Raw genomic sequence first — 25,230 nt, 5'->3', positions numbered from 1 at the left:
GACACAATGCCTCATTTGGAAAGTTCTGGAGAAAACAGAGCTCGCTGGCAAACGAGCCTCCACCTGCACCCCAAGAACCTCCTACTCGCCCAGTCCTGTGTCTTACTCCATCATGGAGGGCTCTTTGGTTTCCAGAATGTGGTCTGTTAGGATCCAGGGCATGGACATCTCAATGGGAAACTGGATTCGTCGGCCCATGGTCAACTCCAGGAAGAACTCACGGAACCAGAGCTGGGAGAGGTCACAGCACTGCTGTAGGGCTTCTGGGAAGCATAAAGAAAGAGCCTTGGGTTACAGAGGGCAGCACCAAAGGACCGGAGAGCTTACTGTCTTTACGACTTTTTAATATTATTGTTAGGACTATGCTGGGTACACAGCTGGTCCTCATGAATATGACCCGACCAGTAGATCCTGCTCTCTTAAACTTGAATGGCAGGCTAATGTCTACTTAGAAGACAGGGTTTGTTACACCTCAGAGACAGTGACAATACATGGGGAAGGAGGTGGTGATGTTTTAGAGCTTCAGGTGCCCCCACAATTTCTATCACCCCCTCCACAAAGCCATCCTAAAAATACTTGCTACATAAAGTGTCAAGACAGGTCTCTAGGTGTCCACTTTTAACTGGATGGCAGCTCTGTGACCCCTTGTATGTGATAATTCCGAACTGACTGTTCAGCGGCCTTGAGGGCCCCACCTAGTCTGCTCTCTACGGAGAACTGTGGACTCTGGGTTAAGATCTCTCTTCAACATCATCAGATGTGTTACCACTCCCATGTCCCTGGGATGCTACTCTCCCTCTACTCTGCCCTGTTGCACCTGCACAAGCATCCTACTAACAGGAGAGGAGCAGTGGGGGGCACAGGACTGGGGTGCAGCCTGGAAGCCTCCTTTGCTAGGAGCAACGAGCAGTAACCAGCTCAGAGCTGCTGCTTAGATGCAAAACGCTGATCTAGTCCTAGGTGTGCCTGTGAGCATATTGCTGTTTCTGAGCCCCCTCTGCCAAGGACTTCATGACAAATTAGCCATAAATGTCTACCAGCCAGGTATTTCCAGCTGAGTCAGAATAGCTGGACTGAGCCTGGCCTTTCCGAGCTCCCAGAGTCCACCAGAAAGTGTGTGTTTTTTTCCTTGGAGGCAAAATGTGCCCATTGGAGTCAGTGATCACGTCTCTTTGCAACTTCTGGCTGGCAGCTCAGTGGCTCTGGGAGACCAGGGAGCCCCCATCCCTCCCCAGACACCGTGGCTCACCACTGATGTTGAGCAGGTGCGTGAAGAAGAAGGACTGTTTGTGGAAGTCCTCGATGGCGAGGACAATGGGGCCGTCGAGGCTGCTCCGCAGGGTCTTCTTAGAACCGCTCTTGTCTGCGATGAGCGATTCGAGCATAGTCCGCACCATGTACAGCTGGAAACAGAAAGACGGGCAGGTCACGGGCTGGCCCTCCGTCTGGGGGAGGCTGCTTTGTGCTGCATATATATATACATATATATATATGTGTGTGTGTGTGTATTTTGTGTTGATGTCTGCCCTTAAGAGGCTTTGTCTTAGGAAGCACCAATTTTAGGATTGGAGAAGTGAATTTGGAACATGTAAACTTTCAAGAGGGAGACGAGCCAGCCCAGGAAGGCAGTTGTCTGGGGCCTGCAGCATCCCTGGGTAGGTGGACCTGGAAAAACCAGGTAGTTCAAGGCCCAGGTTCCTGTCTGCTCTGCTCTGCTCGGCCAGGGGCGTGGCCGTCAGAGGAGAACCTCATTCCACGCCACCCTGGAGTCACTCCCTGCTTTCCTGGACAGCCACCGTGGCACCATGGGTGGAGCATTAGACTGGCAGTCAAAAGACTAGAGCGTCGAGGCCAGGCACTGACGCTGACTTGCTGTGTGACCTTGGGCAACAAAGTCCCACTCCGGGCCTCAGTTGTCTTATCTACTACCATGAGTGGGTTGTGCCAGATAATTTCTCAAACCCGCCCCTTTCAGCTCTAACATTCGGAGGAACTACAAAATGCGGTATGATCTGAACAAGCCCCCCACCACCTCCAGCGTCTGACCCTCAGCATTTCAAATCCACTGCTGAGGAATTTCGCCCTCTGGTGGCACCAGCTGCAAGGCACAGCCTGCCGAGATCCTGGGTGGAAAGCAGGTGAAGATTGGTACTTACACAGGAGCCCCCTAGACAATTAGCTCCCTCTTATAGAGGACCTTAAATGCAAAGAGTACAAGGGCTAATCTACATCTTTCCACATCATGTGTCTTTGAATCTTAGGGCTGGAAGGGGCCTTGAGGAGCCAGGCTAGTCCATTGCTGCTGCCTCCTGGAGAGGTGCACCCAAACCAACCCCGCCAGGCGGTGTGATACCAGGGATCGGCAGCCTCTTCGGCCGTGTGTGCCACCAGTGGGGTGAAACAAAGCCCGCGGGGACCACTGGCAGGCCTAAGACACAGGTAGGAGAGAGGAGGAAGGGATGGGAGGGCAGGAGAGACAGGGAAGAGGGAGAGAGAGAAAAGAGAGAGAGAAAAGCAAGAGGTATTGTATACGGTGGGAAAGCCGCCACGACTGCTAGGGGCCACTGGCCGACCACCTCTGCGACGCTAAAACCTCCCTCTGCCACCACATCCGTCCTCGCTGCCTCTGGGCCTTCGCTAGGCCCTCACCCACCAGGGGCCTGGCACTGGGCCGGGCAGCGTGGCCACAGAAAGGAGCGGTGTGCCACCCTGACCACAGCAGCAGTCCCTTGACGTACAGGAGCTGCTGTCGTGGTTGCCGGTCTATCAGAAGTCCACCCTCGGCAGCCCTGTCGTGGGCACATCTGTCATCCCTAGGAATCGAGCAGCACTGCTCTAATGATCACCTCGGGGGGGCCTCAGGGAAAGGGTTCTTTAAGTCCATCCACGTGGATTTTCTATTTGAAAATCCGTTCTGTCCATAAGAGGGAACTCTTTTCCCACCTACTTTTACTGAGCAGAGCAGTGAACTTGCCAGCACGACCAACGTCCCAGCTACGCTAGATGCCCATGTCTACAGTGCTCCGAAGGCTCCAGCAGAGCCCCGGGGTGGGAGTCAGGAGACCTGGTTCTTGTCCCACCTCAACCTGTGACTCACCTTGTGGCTTGGATGAGCCACTTCCCTTCTCTGGACCTCAGTTTCCCCATCTGTACAATAGGGGGTGGGGACTGGGACTGGTTTGTCTCCAAGGGTTCTTCTAGCTCTGACCATCTAGGAGGTTATTAAATGCATCTGCGCCACCTAACATGACTTGGTGGTGCTGGGGGAACTGATTGTTGATGACATTCACCTTTCACTTGTCTGTAAATAGTCCTTTCTGTCCTCTCTCCTCTTTCTCTGCCTCCACACCCTGCCCCCATCCTCCTTCCCACTTTTTCTTTTGCTTTGTCTGTCTCTCCCTCACTCATGTGGAAGGACTTAAGACACACCTAAAGCCCTTCTCAGCCTCTCCGGGGCGTTCTGGGCTGGAAAGGCCCTGGCCCTTAACACTGCACACAACTGTTTGCAGAAGCTTCCTCAGGACATTCCACAACCAGCAGGCAAGGTCAGTGCAAGCTGGCCCATGGCTTCCGAAGCCAGGGGAAGTTAACGATGACAGTACTGAGAACACACCTTGCCCTGTCCCTCTTCCCCATACATGCCCTGCCCAGACACAGACGCACACACAGTGAGAAGGGTCAGGGGTGGGCCTCAGGTGGCTCATCTCAGACGACTCAAGGACTCAGGATTTCAAGGTGGAGAGAGGCTTAGAGGTTAGGCGAAGCGGGAGTCCCAGCCTGGGGCTTCTGGGCCTGTAAGACTTTCAAAGCTGCAATGGAGCTGTGTACTTCCCCCCAATACCTCAAGAAGCCTACCAGAAGCTATCAGCCTTTAAGTAGGTGGCAAAGATGTAACTACAATACCCAGATTCTTTTAATTTTTTTTTTCTGTAACTTTACAACTGCTTTGGATGAGCCACAGACAATCTGTTGTTATTCAGAAGTTCCAGTTGGAAAGTAAGAATATCTCTGATTGCTAGACTTCCTCTAAGGGGTCAAGGGCTATTGATACTTGTGTTTTGGGGGGCATTGAAAAAGGGGTATTTTATCAGTACCATGATCTCATCCAAAGTGTTAATTTAATGGAGAAGATAATTAGAGCTCAGAGAGGTCAAGGCACTTTCCCAAGATCACACAGCAAGTCAGAGGCAGAACTTGTGAATTCCCAAGCTAGGATGTCACTGCAGGGGAAGGGGCAGGGTTCATTAAAGAGGGACAGGACAGATGCGCATAGATTCTACTTTAAACTCCTCCTACACTTTGGACCCAGTCCTGGTATTACCCCCATTTGCCAGATTAGACAACTGAGGCACAAAGAAATATCTAACATGCCCAAGGTCACACAGGTATCTTAGGACGAGAATCCAGGTCTCCTGAATCTTAAGCCAATGGTCTTCCCTTCTATATCAAAACAAGACGGTAGAATAAGACTAGAGTAGCTGCTTGACCCTGCCCCTCCTGCCTGAGGACCCTGTCTCCTATGTCCCACGGCCCAGCTGGGATGACCTACCGTGGCCAGGCTGGCCTCTGAGTCAGCAGAGCTGGCCTGTGCCCGGAGCTGCTTACCTGTGTGCTGGAGGGCCCCACGGCACGCCGGGGCACCTTGATGTCAAATCCGCCTTTGGGATCTTTCTCCCCTCTCAAGCATGGGTCATTGGGGGGCTCTCGGCCCCCCTCCCAGTCACAGATGGTTTTCCGAATTGCCTGCAGGACACTGGGAAGGAAGGACAGAGGCTCAGATCAGGTTTTGCCATTAGAAGGAGGTAAACAGTGCGAGCCTATAGTGTCCCAGGACCACTTTCCTAAATTCTGGGGGGCGGGTGGTAGGGGGCAGCGTGTAAAAGGTGCTCATCCCAGGCCCAACCCCCGGAGATGATGGTTTAACAGACCTGAGGTGCAGTCCAGAGGTCTGCATTTTACCAGTGCCCCAGGTGATTCTAAGCCTGCTGGCTATCTGAGAGCTCAGCTCAGAGCCTGGGCAGCGGTAAAGGACTTGAGTGAGGCAGGGCGGCTGTTTCTGTTCTTGCTTATTATAGGAGAGTCTCATTAGTCCAATTAAATCTCTACATTTAAAGTTTTAATAATAGCTTATGTTTGTTGCCTACTTACTCCTTGCTGCTGTGTGCTTAGGTCTACACAGGATTATCTCATTTTATCATCCCAACAGCCTACGAGGTAGGCAGGTACAGAGAAGGCAAGTAACTTGATTGAGTTCATGTAGATAGTGGTGGATATGGGCTTCAACCAGGAGACTGAGGACCAATTCATCTCAAATGTCGAGTCTCCTAACAAGGCTTCCTAAAACTTGCTGGAAGGGTCTGTGGTGTTCAGAGGTTGCCCTGGAAGCTGACTGAGCGGGGAGCATCCTCTGCGACCTGCACCACACCCGATTTTTGATGGGCCCTTGAAAAGGGCCATCTGGAGACCCACCTGATAAGAACATTCTTCTTCTTCCGCACCGCCTGCCTCAGGGGCTCGCGCAGTGTGACCTGGGCAAAGTCTTGCAGGGCCGCATAGATGGTGTTCCTGATGGCCTGGTTGAAGACGCTCTCCATCCTGCCCATGAGCACCTGCAGGCCTTTGATCATGGCGATCACCTGGCCAAGCACAGGTCAAGGTCAGGCTCACTGTACTTTCATACACCTGTCTGTCCAGTGCCCTTCACCACATCATGTGATTACAATGAGTCTCCTCCCTGAAATTATACTCCTGAACCCCAGTCTGTTGAAGCACAGCCTAGAGATGTACTGAAGAACAACTTGAACCCCTTAGATGTGTCTGACCCTTGACAGCTTTCACAGCTCATCCACATCATTATCTCCTTTGACACCTGTTGTCTGATGCTCGATAATAACCCAGGGATGGAGCCGGTAGAGATTATCAGCTGCCTTTTACAGATCAGGGAGCTGACGCTCAGGCAGAGAAGTGACCTTGGGCCCAGGGCTAGTATCCAGGTCTGTGACTTCCAGGCTTCAGATGGTCATGAAAGAGGTAGCTGTCACTCACAACTTAGTATAAATGAATTTTCTTCCCTCAAAATAGAAATATCTCTTCGCAATGAAATAAATAAAAATCAAACTAGGAGGTTATAAACCAGGAAGAGTTTCCCCTCCAGAAATTACCACCATTAATGGCTTGCTATATGAAATATACTTACGTCCTTCAGTTTTGAGCAAATATGCAAAAGTATATTAATTTTACTATCAATGGAAATATTTTTTATATGCTGGTTTTTTTTTTAACTTAACAATACACTGTGCATATCTTTCCATGTTGGTACATCCATTTTAGTGGCCACACAGTATTCATTGGCACAGCTGTGTCTTCATTTATTTTACCTGGTCCCACACTGAAGGGCATTTCAGCTGTTTCACATATTTTGGTATTATAAACATACTGTGATAAATACCGGTGCGCATATGTCTTTGCACAGGTGGCTTATTTCTCTGGGATATGTTCCCCAAAGACCTTCTGAGCACATTAAACATTTGAGTACATCCGATCAGACTGTCCTTGCAGAAAGACTAAAATGTAGACGAACCAACCAAGGTCTCCGAGAAAGTCTATTTCCCACATGTCAGTGGGGATCCTCCGTCTCCTAGAACTTTACCATCCCGACTGGTCAACAACACTCCACCTCCTCCCGGTTTCAATGTGCAGTTCTCTCTGAACGCTCATTGCTTTGGGCCTGTCTCTGATCTCTTTCAGCTACTGTGTGTGTTTGTTTATTTTTTCTGTTGGTTTCCTTTTCCCCATTTTACTAGTGGAGTAAACACTTTCCTTTGGATTTTTAAGAGAATGAGATTCTAACCGTTTGTGAATAACCTGACAGAGAGGAACTCAGGTGGAGAAGGGGGACAGGGACGTGCATGCACACGAGGGAACCGCAGCTGCCGTCCTGCTCAGAAGCACCCCTCCCACTGCCGCTGACCCTGAGCTGCAGCCTTGGGGCTGGGGGCAACGCGGGAGTTCAGCACCCACCTCCACGAAGGCGAACTTCTCCTCGCTGGTGTAGTTGTAGCGCGTGGCTCTCTCGTACTCCTCCGCCGTGCCGGGGCAGTCCTTGTTACAGAACTTGTCCGTGGGGTGAACCAGCTTCCAGGAGTACTGGGGAGATGGGACAACCCAAATGTCACCAGCCACAGACTGGATAAAGTGAGGGATGACCATGCCACGTAAGGGAATAAAGTGCGGATTCATCCTACGACATGGTGGACCTTGAAAACACAAAGCAAGAGGAGCCGGCCACGAAAGACCACACAGCATAGGATTCTACTTACAGGAAACACTCAGAATTGGAAAAGCTATAGAGACAGAAAGCAGAATGCTTAGGACTGGGGAGACAGGGCGTGGTGGAGGGGTGATCGTATTTTTAAGGTGATGAAAATATTCTAAATATGTGATTGCACAACTCTGTAAATATACTGGGAACCAATAAATTTACATTTTAAATGGGTGAATGGTATGGTGTGTGCATTATAACTCAATAACGCTGCTAAAAAAGTGCTTGGGAGAGGCAGACAGATTCCAGGTGAGCAGAGGTCGGTCTGCAGGGGGCCGGGGAGGGGCAGCCTGGGCCCCAGGACACCTACCACCTCCATGACGTGGGCGCTCCACTTGGATAGCAGCTGCAGGCCCCGCAGGGCCAGGTCGAAGAGCTCCCGGTACTCCTCATCTGACTTCTGGCTGTCCAGCCCGGAGCCCGTCACCACCTGCGGACCATCAGCCGTCATCCTCACCACCCACATGCCCAGCATGTTTACCCATTATTTCATTGACTCCCCCAAGAACGCTACAGGGAGGAGCTACTAGTATATCCCCATAACAGGTAAACTGAGGCTCGGACGGTGCCATGCAGAAGGCGCATGGCCTGTAAGTAAATGGCTGGGGGTTCAAACTCAGGTGGACGGGTACCAGTGCCCCACTGACAAGCGCCCGGTATATCTCAGCGTGGTGGTTTTCCGACTTTCCTGAGTGCAATTTACAGGAGGACATGCATGCTACAGACTCAGGAACACATACGTACCTGGAGACAGTAAACACGCGCACAAAACATCTGTCACAAAGCAACCTGGCTCTTAATACATGGGGTTTCCTCCGATTTTCTATTCTGTCTCACACAAATGCTCATCACATACCACTAAATTGATTTCACGACTCATTCATTAGACATGACTGACTGACTGAAAAGCACTGGTGAAGACAAACATCTATTTGCAAGTGTAATGGTTCACAATGAAATATAATATGTAGGCATACATGTGATAGACATAATATATGTATATATGTGTGTATAAATATATATGCTTGTGCACACACACATAAACATACAGAGACAGTTCTCATTATTTGTGGATTCTGTATCTGTGAATTCACCTACTCACTAACATTTATTTGTAACCTCAAAATCAACACACGCAGTCCCTTCATGGTCACTCACAGACATGTGCTGAGTGACCAAAAAATCGGGGGCACGTCCTCAGCTGAGGTGGGCCAAAGCGAGGCTCTGCCTTCTTGTTTCGGCTTCCATACTGTAAACGAGTGTCCTCTGCACAGTTTATTCACTGCTACATTTTCCACATTTATGTACTTTTTATTACTAATGATTTCACTCTTTCACACGGCCCTAAGCCTGGTGCTAAAATTCTGTCTGGAAGACTGTGAAGTGCCTTTCGAAGAAAATGTGTTTCCAATAAGCTTTCTTCATGCCTAAATTACAGTGCTGTTGGCTGGGAGTTCATGTTAACGAATCACCAATATCTATTATTACATAAGGGGTCTTTAAACAGAAAAGCACATAAAACAAGGTCATGCATTAATCAGATGATGAAAATGCTGTGACCAGAGACTCATAGGAACCGAACCCTGTATTTCCCCTGGAGCAACGGCTCAGCATTTGTTAACTGAGTGTTCATGACCACTTCATAGAACTACTGTGAATAATGGGAATTGTCTGCTTATGCACATGTATAAAGTGTATAATTTAAAAAACAACTCTGAGCCAGACTCATTCTTAGGCTCCAGCAAAACTAGACAAGGCATAAAGGAGGCCCTTGCACTGAAATTATTCCCGTAGTTTTAGCTCAGTTGATGGGCACATATGGTTAAGAAAGCCAAAGGTTTGCACTTGACCTTGGTCCATATCCACTGGCCTAAGGACCACACCTTCTGCGTTTGACTGTCCTGGTTCCCAACACGTCACCTCTTTGATAGAAGCCATTTCTGAGTTTGGGTTTGAAGAGCACACACACCATGGCTGCCAGCCACGTGGTGGAACCAGTGAGCAAACATGGGACAGGTAGTGCAGTCTTCCAGGAGCTCCAGGTGAGAAAGCAATTCAAATCAGGGGACCTGAGCTACTAAACCAACATATGGGACGGGTTTATATGGGAGGAGGTCCAGGAGGAGATACACACCCAAATGTTAATCATTGTTGGTGCTGGGTGGTAGCATTTTATGTGGTAGATATTCCCTCCTTTTGCATATCTCTATTTTTTCTGAGGTTGAGCATTTATTCTGTCCCTAATTGCATTTTCTGACTTGATTCAATGACCATTCATTATTGTGTAGTTTTAAAGTGTGAGGATGGTGCTATGAGCATAAGTGTTCAGAACTCTGTTCCTCTTGCTCCCTAGGGCAGAGATGATTTGGAATATGTACGGATTAACAATAACCTACTGCTCACCGCTAGGCACAATGCATTTTCCATGCACCATAGAGCTGAATCCTCTCGTGAACTTTTATGGACACTATTACCCTCATTTTGCAGAGGAGGAGACTGAGGCACAGAGATGTTGACTAACTTGTGATGGTCAGCAGCAGAACCAGCATGTGTGGCTCTAACACCCCATGCTCTCGGCCATTCTTCCCTCCAGCCTCTGATGGGTACTCCCTTGCTCCTGTGCTCCATCATCTCTGTGGTCATTTCTTTCCTGCCTGGTCCTTGCTCCTCCTCACACTGGGCCCACGGGCCTCCATCCTAGCCACTGGAGCGCGCTCACCTCACTGTTGCTGTAGCGAGCAAGTTCGGAGATGAAGCGGATGTGATCATCTCGGATCTGGACCATCTGCTCACAGATGTTGTACTGGGGGCTGATGCTGCTCTGGGTACATGTCCACCTGGGCAGAAAAGCACAGGGTCAGACAGGTCCTGGACTCGGGCATGAGGTGGGACAGGTTCCTTCCACTTACAGGTTGCTCCTGGGACCCAGCCAATGTGGCCGACTCCCCGGGGCAGAACCAGGGGGTAACCCAGACACGAACAAGACTGCCTGTTTATGCCACATCGTGGGGCTCACAGGCTGAACGGCCCAGCCTTTCCTCCTCCTCCAAGACCCAATAATAGGCTTCTCCAGGTACCTGGTGTCCACGTACTCACCAGTTATATGAGTGAGAAGGGGCTTGCAGCCTCTCTAGGGCTACAAAGGGCTGGAATCCATGCAAAGCAAGAACAAGATGGGAGACCTCCCAACCCCTGCCTACCAACACTGACAGCCTGCGGTTGAAGCTGGCTTTGGAGGGGCTTTTGGGGGAGGGGCTACAGAAACCGGGAGGGACTGTGCCGCTTCCCAGCAGTGACCTGGTAACATGCAAGCAAACACAGCATGGTGAGGAATGCCATGGTCACCGTCTCTCTCTCCCCTCACCCCTGTTCTCCTTCCCCTCCTAGCTCTCAACTCTGCTTTTGACAGACAGCACTGGGAAAACCACCCTAAACCAGAGAGGAGATGAATGAATGAAAATCTTCACTCTTCTTCCCCAAGAGAAAAAAGCCAGCCCCCTTTACCGACTTCTCCCGTCCAGTGCTGACCCAGTAGACAGATGGAAAGCCCAGCCATCCAAGAAGGCCGATAAACATTTTGGTAAGAATTTAATATGTCAAAAGGAGCCCTGACGTAGCCCTCATAAACACTCAGCATGGCGATGCACTTCCTCACGATCACACTTTGGGTTTAGTTTCACGCTGAGTTACCAGTGAAGGGATGGGGACAGGACCACTCAGACCACGGACACCCACCCTGGCCATGTCACTGTTCCCGACTGCCTTCAGGTGGCAGAGAATTCACACAGAAAACGTGAGGCAATGAGTTCAGCATTCTCGACTCTGCGCTCTTCCTAGAAAACATCCCCCCACACTGGCAGCCAGCGGGTTATGAAGAGACTAACCCAGCTCTCCTGAGTGAGACTCAGTCACAGGGGCTTTAGGATGGTTGCCCCACTTCTCACAGAAAGATCAAGATCATTCAGCTTTGGAATGAGATGCTGGCAGAGGAAACCTCTCAACCACCCCAGCGATAAAGGCTGTAGCTACGTATCCCCCTACCCTCTTGAGGCACTGACACCCCAGATCATAACACAGATTCCTTAGGATGGTGGTTTATAAAATGACCTAAGGCAAGGCCATCAACCTCTTCACTGCTAGACTGTCCACACCATACACGCCATGGTATACTTACTGCAGGGACACAAAACCTAAGGAGAGAATCAGGGTGATGAAGAACGATGTCATGTTGCTCCACCTGGCCACTGAGGGCCGGCTGTTCCTCCCCCTTCTCAAGGAAGGCGGGGCTCCTGCTGTCCCACTGCAGCTGGGACAGAGAAGGGGCGCGCTGTGCTCTGAGCACTTTTGCACCCCGGCAGCAACGGGCAGGTACAAAAGGGCTCAGAGCACCCTCCGCTGCTCCCCTCTGGAATCCACCTGCCCAGGGCTCTGGGGAGGGAGGAGGGGCTGAAGTGGCCCCTCAGCCCCCTGCCCGGGCTGGGCGTCCTCGCGGGAGCCGAGAGACATTACGGCAGGCACTCACTTGGACTTGTTCTCTTCATAGTGAGCACTGGTCTTAATGTATCTGGCCAGCTCTATCTGCATGTCGCCGAAAAGGGGCACCACCTGCAGCTGCTGCAAAGGAAGCAAACACAGCATGTGAGACACCAAGCGGGGACGGGGTGGCTGCCTTCCACCAGGGGAGGTGGCCTCCGTGTGCCTCTGGGCCGACCCGTAGTTCCTGCTTCCAAGGATGTTTCCATGTGACCCTGGAGCCAAAAAGAGCCCCAGCCACCATACAGGTCCTCTGCCTCCAACCAACTGTATGGTCCAGCAGCTCAGCCCATAGAGGCCAAGTGACTTGTCTAAGGGCACCCAGCAGGCAGAATGGGACCAGACGGCCTGCCTCCCAGGGCAGGTTCCCTCCTGCTCTCTTTTTCCTCAGATTAGATGACCCTTGCTGCTTGGAACGCTGAACTAGGACTGGGTGCCTGGGTGCTGCTGGCTGTGTGTGGTATTCTCGAGAGAAGGAACAGAAATCATGACATCTAACCCCAGAGGACAGACAGGTCCCATCTGAAGACCAGGACAAAAGGAGGGGAAGCTGGCATTTATTGGCTGCTTCTGACGCACCAGGCACTTGGCCAAGCACTTCAAAATCTGAGGATTTTTAGGTCAGTGAAAACGGCTCTGTATGACACTATAATAGTAGATACATGTCATTCCACATTTGTCAAAAACCATAGACTGTACAACGCCAAGAGTGATCCCTAATGTAAACCATGGACTTCGGGTGACAATGATGGGTCGATGTAGGTTCATCAGTTACAATAAATGTACCACTCTGGTGGGGAATATTGATAATGGGGGAGGCTATGCATGAGTGGGGTTGGGGGGCAGGGGTTAAGGAAAATCTTCATACTTTCTGCTCAGTTTAGCTGTGAACCTAAAAGTGCCCTAAAAAATAAAGTCCTTTAAACAAAACAAAAAATAGTATCTCAATCCATACAATAACCCTCTGAGGTCAGTACTATTATCATTTCCATTTCAGAGATGAAGAAACTGAAGCTCAGATAGCATAAGTGATTTTTTTCATAAAGTCAGACCAGCTAGAAGTCAAGGAGACAGGATTATGGCCCCAGGGCTCTGACTCACCTATAACAATCCCACTGCACCCTGGAGCGAACCCTACAAAGTGGATTGCTTAGCATTCCCATGAGGCTGGGAGCTCAGTCTCAGAGAGGTCCTGTGACTTGCCCAAAGTCACCCAGCTAGTAAGTGGCCCATCTGAGGCAATGCCATCTTTGTCCCCTCCACCCCATCTCGTCATGCTGATGAAGGCACAGGCAGACTTTGCAAGGGGCCCCAGGATAAGCCCTGTTTTCATTAGGGGCCGCTCTGGAGAAAAGTGAAAGTTCCAGCCTCAAAAAGAAGCCAAGGCACAGAATGTCTTTTGGTGACATTTCCCCTTAACCTTGAAGAGTTGGTGGGTCTCAGGCCCAGCCTGGTGTCACACCTGCAGGTTCTGCTTTGAATGTCAAGCCTGGTTTTTCCACATCTGACCTCTGAGGCTCCACCCTGTGCCTGCAATGCCCAACACTAGAATCAACTGACAACATGGGATTCAGTTCCAAAGGAGGAAATCTCTTGGCGAAAACCTCAAGGCTTAGCTTAATCACAATGTTTTACTTGTAAAGATTTGGGGTGAGAAGCTGGAATCTTGGGGGCACTAGAACAGACTGAGTGTAGGATGGATGCTCAGAGGCATCTGCCCAGAAGCAGGTGCTTTTGGTGAGCCAGGTGAGAGGCTGTGATTTTGCAAATGCCAATCAGTTTAAAATCCAGTGTATTCCTCTGCCTCTGTGAACTCTAATTTACACTAAAAAATAAATCAGGTGCTGTCTTCACGGTTGTACCTTTCTTTACATGGCAGGGAGTTTCAGGAAAGGAAAAAAACAGTATGCACACAGGATCATAATGCCTCCCAGGCAAATCCCAGCCGAATCCTGAGACTTGAGCATGTGTGATGTCCACGGGGCTGCTTCTAACATAGATTCTTCTACCAATGGCAGCAGGAGGCCCTGCCATTCTATTCTCTCCCTCCTTAGAGCTACAGCCCAACCAACAAGCCGCACTGCTTGCTGGCTCATCTCATTTCCTTCCCCTGAGAAACCACCCCTTGGCCCCTGCCCTGTCCCCAGTGCTGACCTTAAAGAATTTATCAATTTTGCTGAGGTTGATTCTCTTCTTGGCATCCAGTTTGTAAATGTTACTGACATTTCCATCCATCAGGTAGAGACCAAAACCCATTACCTGGAGTGAGAAGGGGCAGAGCACAGAAGCCAGTCACATCTGATGGATGAATTTCAAAAACCCAAAAATGGTAGGTCTGTGCATGTGCTCACATACCACACACACACACACACACACACACACACACTGTAGCTACACATTCTATTACAAAACCCATGTATGCCTCCAAATAAATAAAGAAAGAACACACAGGCCTAATTTCAACCCCAAGTTTGATTTCCATGAAGAAGTGCAGATAGCTCCTTAGTATATTATTGCGGCGGCCACTGCTTGAGTCCTAACTAAGGGCCGGAGTCTGTGCTTAGGGCTTTCACAGGCATTATCCTTAATTCTCACCACTACCTTGTAAGGCAAGTTCAACACAATAACCTTGTTCTACAGAGGAGGACTCAAAGACACAGAGAGGTCAGACTGCTCGCCAAGGTCACATAGGGAGTGCGCTGCAGAGACAGGATGCAGGCCTGAACCTGTCTGACAACAATACGTGTGCACCTAGACCCCTCCCGAGAGGCAGGACTGGCTGCTGCTACCGCTGCCTCCCTGGGTTCCAGCATATCTCAGGCTCTCAAGGAATACTTGCCAAATGTTGAATGAATGTGAAACTATTCACCTCTTTCCTCAAGGAAACAATAATACTGTAAAGATTCCTGAGAAGCCACTGGAGACTTTATTTTTAAAATAGGAACACATTTTTTTTTTTGCCTGACCATGCTTAATAAGCAGGTTGGCAAATTCCTGATATTCCAGTCCGTTTAATAGTTTCCTGAAGGCTGGGCTTGATCTTTTAGTCAAACATACAGGAGCCTCCCTTGGCTCACAGTTGCTACGTGACCATGGGTAAGTCAGATCTGACACATAAGGGAGTGAACTAGAGGACTGTTAAGGTCGCTTCTCCCTTAGTAGTTGCATTGCGTGGTTCTGCAGGGTGAGTGCCAGACTTTTCTGTTAAGGGTGAGTGGCACCGCTTAATGGCACCTGCATTTACTAACAAACCACAGGAACAAGAAATAGCCAGTGTCGGGGCCAGACAGAAGACACAGAACACTGAGAGGGAAGAAGGCTGAGAAGCTATGGTGTGTCAGTATTAAAGGCAGGTGAGGGAAAAGGAAGGCCTGGGAATTTGATGGCAACATCTAAGGGGGTTTGTGGACTGGAAGTTGGTACCCTAGTTTGTGGAAGCAGCAATTCTGGGGAGAGCTGTAGTAATTGTCTGGGCATAGCCCTGGGGCTGAGAGAGGCCATGTGACCTCTCTGGATTTCTGACTGTGCAGAGGAAGCCAGAGTGAACAAGTCACGAAGCCACACTGCCCTGCAAACTCTATCCAGGTGAAATGTAAAGAAAGGAACGCCACCAGGCCTGGGATGCTTAGAACATGGAGCAGAGAAGGAAAGAGTATAACCACCAGGAGAGCCTGAAAGGTGAGGTTCTGGGGAACAAAGAATCAAAAGGGGCTATGCTGTGTTTATAAAGCACATGGAGGTTGACCCTGGCCCAGTAGCTCAGTTGGTTAAGAGCTGTCCCTATATACCAAGGTTGTGGGTTCGATGCCCAGTCCAGGCACAGAGAGAATCAACCAATGAATTCATAAATAAGTGGAACAACAAAATTGATGTTTCTCTCTCTCTCTAAAAATCAATTTAAAGAAAAAAGCTCTTGCATTAAAAAAAAAAGAATATAGAGGTTGTTCATTTCAGTGCTCTAGCTGTCAGAGAGAAATGAGAAACATCCTAAGCAGCTAACAATAGAATAATGGCTAAAAAAAGGAAAGCTTTTTTATTCATATGAGATTATTTAACAGCTGCATAACATTCTAATACACTTAATGAAAAGGGATAAAATGTACACATACATAATTTATGTATACTGCATATGCTGAAAACATATAAGCATAGAAAAATGAGAAGGAAATACATTAAAATGCTAAAAGTGTAATCTCTGGATGGAATGATTGTGAGAGATTAAGACATTTTTGTACTTCTCTGCATATTTCATATTTTCTACAATAATAAATATAACTCAATAATTTAAAAATTAAACTTGTAAAGTGATGGATCAAATGTGATGATTTTGGCAAAAGAGAGCAAATGCTTGAAGATTTTGCCTTCCCGTTGTGGCGGTAATTTCTCCTCCAGGAAGTCTGACTTGACAGGGGTATGTACAACAAAGGCTGGGCTATAAGAGTGTTCAGTGCAGACTAGCAAACAAATATCCAACGACAGGGGATTTGTTAGATAACAATGCCCCCATGCAATGGAATACTTGGCACATTAAAAATTACACTGCAGAAATACCCTTAATGATGTCTGGTTAAAAAAAAAAAACAGGTTACAAAACATTACGTGAAGTAAGATCTATATCAAAAGTAAATATATATATATATATATATATATATATATATATATATATATATATATATATTTTAAATGATTTTAAATAAGGAGGAGGTGAGAGGGCAAGCCCAGGCCCCGGGCTGCGTAACCACAGGGGTTGTACCTTGAGGAGCATGTGCTTCTCGCTGGGGGTCAGATACATCTTGTTCTCATAGTAATCCACGCAGATGTTGACAATGTCAGCCAGCAGTTCCTCGTAGCCTGGGATCACTTCCAGTTGCTGATGGAGACACTACAAAGCAGCGCCCCCCTCTGGTTAGCTCCTCCTGCACCCTCCTACCCACACCAGCGTGGAAATGAAAGTGTGTGCTCCCTCACCCCGGCTGCCCCCAGCTGACCACCAGGGGAGGGGGGCCTGCATCCTCTCAGTGTCCCACAGTGGCTGGTCCCACGGCAGGGACCTGGCTCCCCTTGGGGCCCTCCATTTCATTTCCTGGCAGTTTTGATGGTTAGAAAGGACTTGCTTGGGCTGAACTGAAAAGCAGTTCCATTTTATAGCAGAGGCCTGTAGTGATCTCAGTTTAGTTTTAAGGGTGTGGACTTAAGACTTGATATCTTCTCAGACAGTGGGGGTGACCCAGCCCAAGAGCAGGGCCAGCAAGAGTCTCCCTGCTGGCAGGACACAGCAGTGCAGAAACTCTTCTCACGAGAGAAGGGCCTGACCACAAGGGGCTGCGTCTCCAGGAAAGACGCCCAGAGCCTCAGAGTCGACAGCCTTTTGCATTTGACACAGAGCGGGGGGCCCAGTGAAAATGGGGGGCCCCATTCAGCCTGGATTGTGCTGACATTCTTGCTGGTGCCTGTTTGGGCTGAACTGACAGACAAGCAAGACAAGATGACATTAAGTCAGACAGAGCGTGAGAGACGCAGCTGAGTGGGTGTGCCCTGGCCAAGGGGCCGCAGTGGTAACAGCTACGTCACCGTGTGCCCTTGTCGTTTGTCAGGCTCTGCCTACGGGGGGCTTTTTATACAGTATCTCATTTATTTCTCACAATATTTTCATAATATTCTAAAATAAACCCAAACAGCCTCATTTGACAGATGACAACATGAGGCTTAGACTTCGCCCAAGGTCTCAAAATGGGTCAGTGAAAGGTCCAGGGTTAGAAAACAAGGCTGTTTCACTCCGGAACCCACATGCTCAGCCCACAATAATGTAGGGCAGGATCCTGGCTGAGCACGTTTTCCGGAAACCAACTTTGGGGAAGGTGAAGGGGTTTGTCTGTGGTTGGGAGGGGAGACTTAAGTCTGCAGCCTGATTCTTGAGTAGGGCAGTGGGGTTAGATCTGACCTGAGCTCCCCTGTTCACGGTCCACCCAGTGTCTAGGCTGCTGCCGGTGTCCCGGGATGCCGGGACCGACAGGGAGCTGACCCTCACCTGGGTGATCCTGTTGTGGTTGGCCAGGAACATGGAAAGGTTCTGCGACTCCTGGATAGACTGGGGGTCCGCCATCTTCCTCAGGAACTGGGCCGCCCTGGAACACAGGTCTAGTCAAAGTCCCCACCCACCACAGTGATGGATGAAGGAGCTAGCAGAGGGCCAAACTGGAGCAATGGCACCCCTCCCTGGGACTTCTGCAAAAGTATTTGCAAGGAGGAGCATCCTTGCCTTCTTCTGAAGCTGGCGTGGCAGTACTGGCCCGAGGGAGGCCACCCCAGGGTCTGAGAATGAGTCCATATCTAGGGAAGTCGAGCTGAGAGGTAGAGGGAACTAGACTAACATCCTATGTACCCGGATTCAGGCACAGAGGGGCTTTTCGGTTCAGGGAGCCAATCCATCCCTTTTTCACAGAAGCAGTTTGAACTGGCTTTCTGATTTTCGTAGGAATGACTCATGATCATTTGATAATGATTTTATGATCCTGTATGACATGGGACAAGAGAAGATGCTGCTGCTCCACAGGCAGGGGAATGAGGATCTGATTCCATCTTGAGACAGAAAACCCTAAAAAGACCCACTTCTCCCAGGACCCAGCCCTGCACCTCACTCCTCAAATCATAAAATCAGGTCCAGCCCAACCCCTGTGTGCTTGGGGAGTAGCCACTTTGGTTCTGGAGAAGGAGCCTGGTAGAAGGGCTCCATCCTCTTCCTCCCCTTGGCCAGCTACCTGGGAAGTGGGCAGGGTCGGGGGCGGAGGCGGGGCTGACCTCTTGTAGGCAGAATGGTCGTTCTTGACGCTGCACTTCATGTTCTTCAGCTCGTCCAGGACGGCGAACATGTTGATGAACTTGCCCAGGGTCAGGAGGTAGGCCTCGGAGACGAAGTCCTTCCTCCGCTCGGCATGGCACAGCCGCTTCACCTCGCTGCAGAACCGCTCGATGGCCTTGCGCTGCGGGGGCGAGGGGCGCACGCGTGAGGACGGGGCAGCCAGGGGGCAGCTGCTACACTCCCAGATGGGAGCAGGGTCGAGGCTCCCCTGGGACCCGAGTCAGAGCGTGCCAAATTTTGAGAAAGGCAAATCTCCCAGGAGGTCTTCCTCAGAGGAGCCCCTCAATCCAAAGCCGATTTTTCAAGGGAAGCCTGGAACCGCCCTGCCCACCCCCAAGTGAGTTGAACCAATGTATTCATTAGTCACACCTTGGCAGAGAAGCATCATGCATGACCCCTTTTTCTATCCCAGCACCTAGGACACGGTCAGGCACCACACAATATGGCAGTGGAGACCAAGAATAAGAGAGACCTTCAGAGAAAGAGGTTCATTCCTCCAATAAATAGTATCTATTGAGTATCTACTATGTACCAGGTACCACTCTAGACAGTGGAGTAAAGAAGGTGACAAACTAGAAAAAAATCCCCATCCTAAGGGGCTTATATTTTAATGTGGGAAGATAGAAAACAAACTACTTCTGCACAGTACAACGTGATGTGTGCCACGGAGAAAAATAAAGCCGGGAAAGCGGGTAGGGACGGCGGCTGCCTAGAGCTGGCACGGACCGGGGTATAACGGGAGACAGCGAAAGGGTATGGGATTTCTTTTGGGGGTGATGGAGATGTTATAAATTGACCTTGGTAATGGACAGACAATTCTGTGAATGTAGCCACCACTGAATTGTCCACTTTACATGGATGAATTACATGCTCTGTGAATTATAGCTCAATAAATCTGTTCCCAAAGAAAAAGTTGAACAACAATCACAAAAAACCAGGCTAAAGCAGTCATCCAGAGAGGAGGAGGCAGGAGAGGAGAAAAGGGGAGAGAGAAATTCCTCTTTCTATGTGCACTCCACTCCTCAGGCTGGGGTTCCCCACCAGCCAGTGATTCCCCTCCTGCTGAGACCGGATCAGGCCACACTTTACCCTTCTACAGCTCAAGTCCAATAACACTTTCTGTAATGATGGAAATGTCCTGAGTCTACAATGCCTAATACAAGAGCCACGTATCACAGGTGGCTACTGAGCACATGATGGCTGAGGCAACGAAGGAACTGAGTTTTTAATTGTAATGAATGTAAATAGCCTCATGGGGCCAATGGTGACTGTACAGGACAGTGTAGTTCTAGAGGACCCCAAATCCCCCTTTCTCTTGCCAGGAGGCCCTCACCTTAGCACTTCATCTGTTTCTGGATAGTTCTTCCCTCTTGGATCTGCCTTCCAAAAGAGATTTTAGGCTCCCTGAAGGCAGGTCTATGAGGCTAATAATAGCAGCTTCCATGTGTAGCTAGGGCTCTACTTGCCTCTTTACAAACAAACCTCTTTCATCCTCACCACAAACCTGTGAAGTAGGTGTTATCTCCAAGGTGAGAAAGCTGAAGGTGTCAGAGATGCTAAATAACACCTGGGCACACAGTCAACGTGGCAGAACTTTGGGCCTCTCCGCCTGGGAAGCCAGTGCTCCTGCCCTGGGCTTGCAAGCATCTTACCTTCCCAAACATCCACCTCCTGCCCGCCCCTGAGAGGCTAGTGCAGAGCTGGGCGGACATTCAGCCAGCGCCTGGGAGTCTGTTTATGAAGCTCAGCTCTCCAGCGGAGCCCACATGGAGCACAGTGTGTAACCAGACTCCTGCCCTGGGGTACAGGCTGGTCTTAAAGTGCTCAACCTGCATTCCTGCACAACTTCCCACATAAGCATAATAATCAACCTGTTTGTGTTATTTTTCCTTTGTTATTTCCCTTTTACCAGCTGGCCCCCAACCCCCACCCCACCCCCGCCTTTTTAAAACGAGCCTGCCCTCTTGAAAGCCCTTGGCTGTCTTTTCCCTTTCCCTCCTTCAAATAATCACTGTTCCTGGCTTCCCAGCTGGCCTCCCTGCTGTCGCTCCTGGCCCCTCTGGCCCCTCACATCTGTGCTGCCCCCACCTCCCATCCCTTTTCCACACAGCAGCCAGATGTTGTAAAACCTCAGATCAGATCATGTCACTTAGAAACCTCCAGTGGCTTCTGTGGCGCTTGAGTAAAATCCACGTATTCTTTTCACATCCTACTTCATGCCCTACATGATTGGGTCCCTGGCTACCTCTTCAGCCTCACCTTGGACCACTCTCCCCTCTCACCCTGCAGCCTCCTCCCTGGCTTCCTTCGGTTCCTGAAACACCCACCAGGCTCCTTCAGGCCTCAGGGCCTTGGCTTTACAGTTCCTTCTGCCTGAAACCCTCTCCTGGGATCACCCACACCAGCCTTTTTCATCACACAAATCTCAGTTCAAACGTCACCTCCTGAGAAGTCATCCCTAAAGCTGCACCATATCACAGACACCCTTTTGCCCAGAGATTTTAAAAATGTTATTTGATTCATAGCACATATTATGCCCTGAAAATTACTGTACATTGTTTATTGTCAGTCTCTCCTCCTGCCCAGAACTCAACTATATGCTCACTAGGATGGAAATTACATGGGGGGGAGGGGCTTGTCTATCTTGCTCACACCTCTGGGGCACCCAACAAGTATTTGCTCAATGAATAAGCAACATGGGACAAAAATCCAGACCCATGTGTCTAGAAGAGTAAGGGTCTTCCCTAGTCTCCTGGCCCAGATTCACATGACCTCACCTGAAAGTACATGAACTTCATGAGCTTGGTGACCTCCGGCTCTAGCACCTCCACTGTCTTCTCGTAAATCTCCACTCGGTTGGGCTGCTCATTGCATTTCACCTGCGGGGAGAGAGGGTGTCAGGCATCCTGACTGGCACACACTGTCCTGGTTCACACCAGTTGTCTTATTCATGGGCCCCTTTTCACTCTCGAATGCACCACCTCTAGGATGATAAATGATAAGGTCACCTTAGTGACAGGAGGCTGGGGTAGCCCTGTCTGACAGGTCTGACTCGGGGCAAGACTGCTCCTCAGACACTGGCTGCAGGAAAGAAACCAGCTGGTCTCAAGAACAGAACCCTCCACCCCTTTAGTCCGTTCTGTACCGGGCCCAGGAGCCACATACACATCTATATTTCTCTGTAAGGTCTCCCCCCTTCAGTGTTTTCCTCACTCTGATCCCGGGGGGCGCCCCTCCAGATTCTCAGTAGAGAAAACTGTTCCACCCACTGCTCTGGATGCACCTGGCCATACTGGGAGAAACCCATGTTCTCTGCCTGGCCATACTGAGAGAAACCCATGTTCTCTGCCTGGTGGTTTCAACACATCAGAGTCACGTGGCAGATGTTTTCACAGCATGCACACCAGTGACAGCTGACAGGGTGACCGAAACTGACAAGTGAGCGAAGGGTAAGTACAAGGTCATCCTTCACCCCGTTGTTTAGAAATTCTTAAAACAGGAGCAATGAGCTGAATATCCATGAGTTGATGACTGAATGATAGAATATGATACACCCATTCAATATCATTATGTAACTGTCACAAGGAATGAGACAGCTCTGTCAACTAACATGCAGAGATTGCTGCCATAAACGGACAAGTGCAAACTGTGACAGGACGGGAGTGTAATTTAATCTCATTTTTGTTAAACAAAACACAAAACAAAACTGTGTGTGTGTCCATATATATTACAGGCATAGAAAGTCTGAAAGGGTACAAACCAAACTGTTAATAAGTAATTAGCCCTGAGGGCTGGGATCAGAGAAAAGGAGAACAGTGTCCTTTCACACAGCTGTGCCTCATGATTTTGTTAAAATGGGACTAATGAATTATATGATGATTATAATGATGGTAACATATTATCCGTATGTGCCAACCTAAATACAGACAGTATGTTAATACAGGTCAATAAAAAAGAATAAAGTGTAAAAATCCTAGCGGCAGAACAATATAAGTAAGAAGCAACATGCTTTTGTAAAAATTATTTACAAAATAAAAATCACAGAAATATTCATGGTAATCAATGAAAAAGATCCACATGAACAGCAGCAAAGTGTCCATGGTGATTATGCTCTGCTGGCAGGTAGGTTGGGCTGGGGGGATGAGGAAGTGGGATGTTTTGCTTTTTACTTTATACCTTTCTACAATGGTTTGGGGGTCAAAGAGTGAACATATACTGTTTTCCAAGTAAAATAAATTGAGCAAATACTCTTTTAGGTTGGCATCGGTTTTATGGGAAACTCTCCAAATGTCTTCAGGGTGCCCCTTGGATTACAGGCCCCGGCTTTGCTCCCTGCCATGTGGAGAAACTCAATTCTCTGAATGGGGGGAACATGGAGAGTCGTGGCGCCCCCCGGAGGCAGAAGCCACCTGGTAAGGAGAGTCTCACCTGGGGGATGGCCCGGGAACAGCTGCGCCAGGTGTACAGCATGACCGCATACTCATGCCCTTCCTCCAGCATTTCATTCTGAAAAGCAAAACACGCTCATCAGGGAGAGGCTGTGCTGGGGCCACAAGGCTTCTCAACGGCCCCTCAATCCCCACTGCTCAGTGTGGTCTGTGGACCAGTGACATCCCCATCACCTGGAGGGCTTACTGGAAACGCAGACCCACTGCATGGGCTTAGGGAATCAGAATCTGCATTTCAGCCCTGGCTTGTCTGGCTCAGTGGATTGAGCACTGGCCTGCGAACCAAAGGGTCATGGGTTCAATTCCTAGTCAGGGCACATGCCCGGGGTGCCAGTCAGGTCCCCAGTTGGGGGCGCGTAAGAGGCAACCACACAGTGATGTTTCTCTTCCTTTCTTTCTCCCTCCCTTCCCTTCTCTCTAAAACTAAGTAAATAAAATCTTAAAAAAATAAAATAAAATAAAATAAACAAGTAGCAAAACAGTATGTACAGCAGTTAGACTAAGAAAGCCAAACAAAGAGTAATAATTATAAAAATATATTACTGAATATTGAAAGATATTTTGGTGGAATATGCACCCAAATATGACTAGCAAGCTCTCTGGGAGGTGGATAAACAGGAGCATTCACGTTTACTATCATGTAGTACCATAATATTTGCACTTTTTATAAGAGCTCTGTTACTCTTTCAATGATTAAATTTTTAAAATAATACAGAGCAGACAGTGAAACCAACAGCATGAAAAATAAATCTGAAAAAATGCAGCGATGCTACTGCATTTTTCATCTAATAAATGCGACTGTGGAAAGAGCCCTGAATCAGTCAGGGTCCAAACATCTGCACTCAGACTTCAGCCTCCTCTCCCTTTGGCCTTTTGGCCTTCAGAAAACCTCTGGGCCTAAGACTCTCCATTTAGTGACAATGGCAATAACAACCTCAGAGAATTTTACGAGAATGAAGTAGAGTTCAAATACACACACAAACACATGCTATGTAATCTGTAAAAGGGGTGAAGAGTGTTACTGGGAAAAAACAGTCTGGCAGTTTCTCAGAAAGTTAAACAGAGAGTTTCAATATGACTCTTCTAGTCTGGGCTGAATTGTGTCCCTCCAAAACTCATATGGACCGCAGAACGGGATTATATTTGGTGGCAGGGCCTTTAAAGAAAGAGATGATAAAGTTAAAATGAGGCCCCTAGGTGGGCCCTAATCCAGTCTGACTGATGTCCTTCTAATAAGAGGACATTTGGAGCCACAGAGAGACACCCTATGGGTGTGCCCACCGAGGAAAGACCACGTGAGGACACAGGGAGAGGGTGGCCATCTGCAAGCCAAGAACAGCGGCCTCAGGAGAAACCGACCCTGGCACCTTGATATCAAACTTGTAGTCTCCAGAACTGTGAGGAAATACATGTCTGTCACTTAAGCCATCCAGTCAGTGGTTATTTTGTTATGGCTGCTCTACCAAATGAATATACCCTCTATGCACTGACCCTTACCTGATTTTCCATAAATGCCACAGAGAATTTCCTTATATGTATCTTACCATCTAAACCCAGGCAGTCTCTGAAAATGTTAGCCTCTGTGCCTTTGCTCATGCTGGTTCCACCAGCTGGGGCGAGAGTTCAGCGGAAAGAGGTCAGGCCTGGGAAGCAAAGTCCTGGATTCCAGCTGCAACCCTGTGATTTACGACTAGTTGTGGGATCATGAGCAACTTGCTTATTAACTTCTCCAGGTCTCACTTTTCTTATCCCCCAAATGGGTATAATGATCCCTTTGCAAGCCGCAGGGCTGTTATAAGGCTTAAATCAATGACAGTACGGGTGAGCATACCTTATACAAAGTACCACATATATGGTTATAATGTAATGTGTGTGTATTTACGTACTCCATACATACGTGTATATAATACAAGCCACTTCCCTCATCAGGCTTTCTCCAACACTCTCCAGGCCCCTTCAAAAACGAAGCACTTTGGGCTTTTACTGTGTCATTTACCTTTAATTTTGGGCATTCTCATTTGTCTGCAAAGAGTAGTCTAGAGCCCAGGTTTTATAGTCAGACTGACCTG

At 48.9% G+C, this 25,230-nt stretch overlaps 1 protein-coding gene across 1 annotated transcript in view; it reads right to left on the bottom strand.

Moving 5' to 3' along the window:
* Positions 1–25,230, bottom strand: part of CYFIP2 (cytoplasmic FMR1 interacting protein 2) — a 103,840-nt gene that overhangs the window by 60,931 nt on the left and 17,679 nt on the right. The window contains exons 4-18 of the mRNA XM_090288491.1: positions 23,142–23,219; positions 21,491–21,592; positions 18,653–18,834; positions 17,883–17,979; positions 16,608–16,736; positions 14,009–14,113; positions 11,844–11,935; positions 10,041–10,158; positions 7,632–7,751; positions 7,021–7,146; positions 5,470–5,636; positions 4,606–4,753; positions 2,354–2,428; positions 1,250–1,403; positions 107–263 (exon numbers count right to left, since the gene is read on the bottom strand). Coding sequence (XP_090144617.1) covers positions 107–263; positions 1,250–1,403; positions 2,354–2,428; positions 4,606–4,753; positions 5,470–5,636; positions 7,021–7,146; positions 7,632–7,751; positions 10,041–10,158; positions 11,844–11,935; positions 14,009–14,113; positions 16,608–16,736; positions 17,883–17,979; positions 18,653–18,834; positions 21,491–21,592; positions 23,142–23,219 — 1,850 coding nt within the window. The remainder of the gene's footprint in view (positions 1–106; positions 264–1,249; positions 1,404–2,353; positions 2,429–4,605; positions 4,754–5,469; positions 5,637–7,020; positions 7,147–7,631; positions 7,752–10,040; positions 10,159–11,843; positions 11,936–14,008; positions 14,114–16,607; positions 16,737–17,882; positions 17,980–18,652; positions 18,835–21,490; positions 21,593–23,141; positions 23,220–25,230) is intronic.

The sequence above is a fragment of the Furipterus horrens genome, unplaced genomic scaffold, assembly GCF_987537825.1.
Source record: "Furipterus horrens unplaced genomic scaffold, mFurHor1.1.pri manual_scaffold_10, whole genome shotgun sequence".
NCBI lineage: Eukaryota > Metazoa > Chordata > Mammalia > Chiroptera > Furipteridae > Furipterus > Furipterus horrens.
This window is presented reverse-complemented; position numbering and strand designations above follow the sequence as displayed.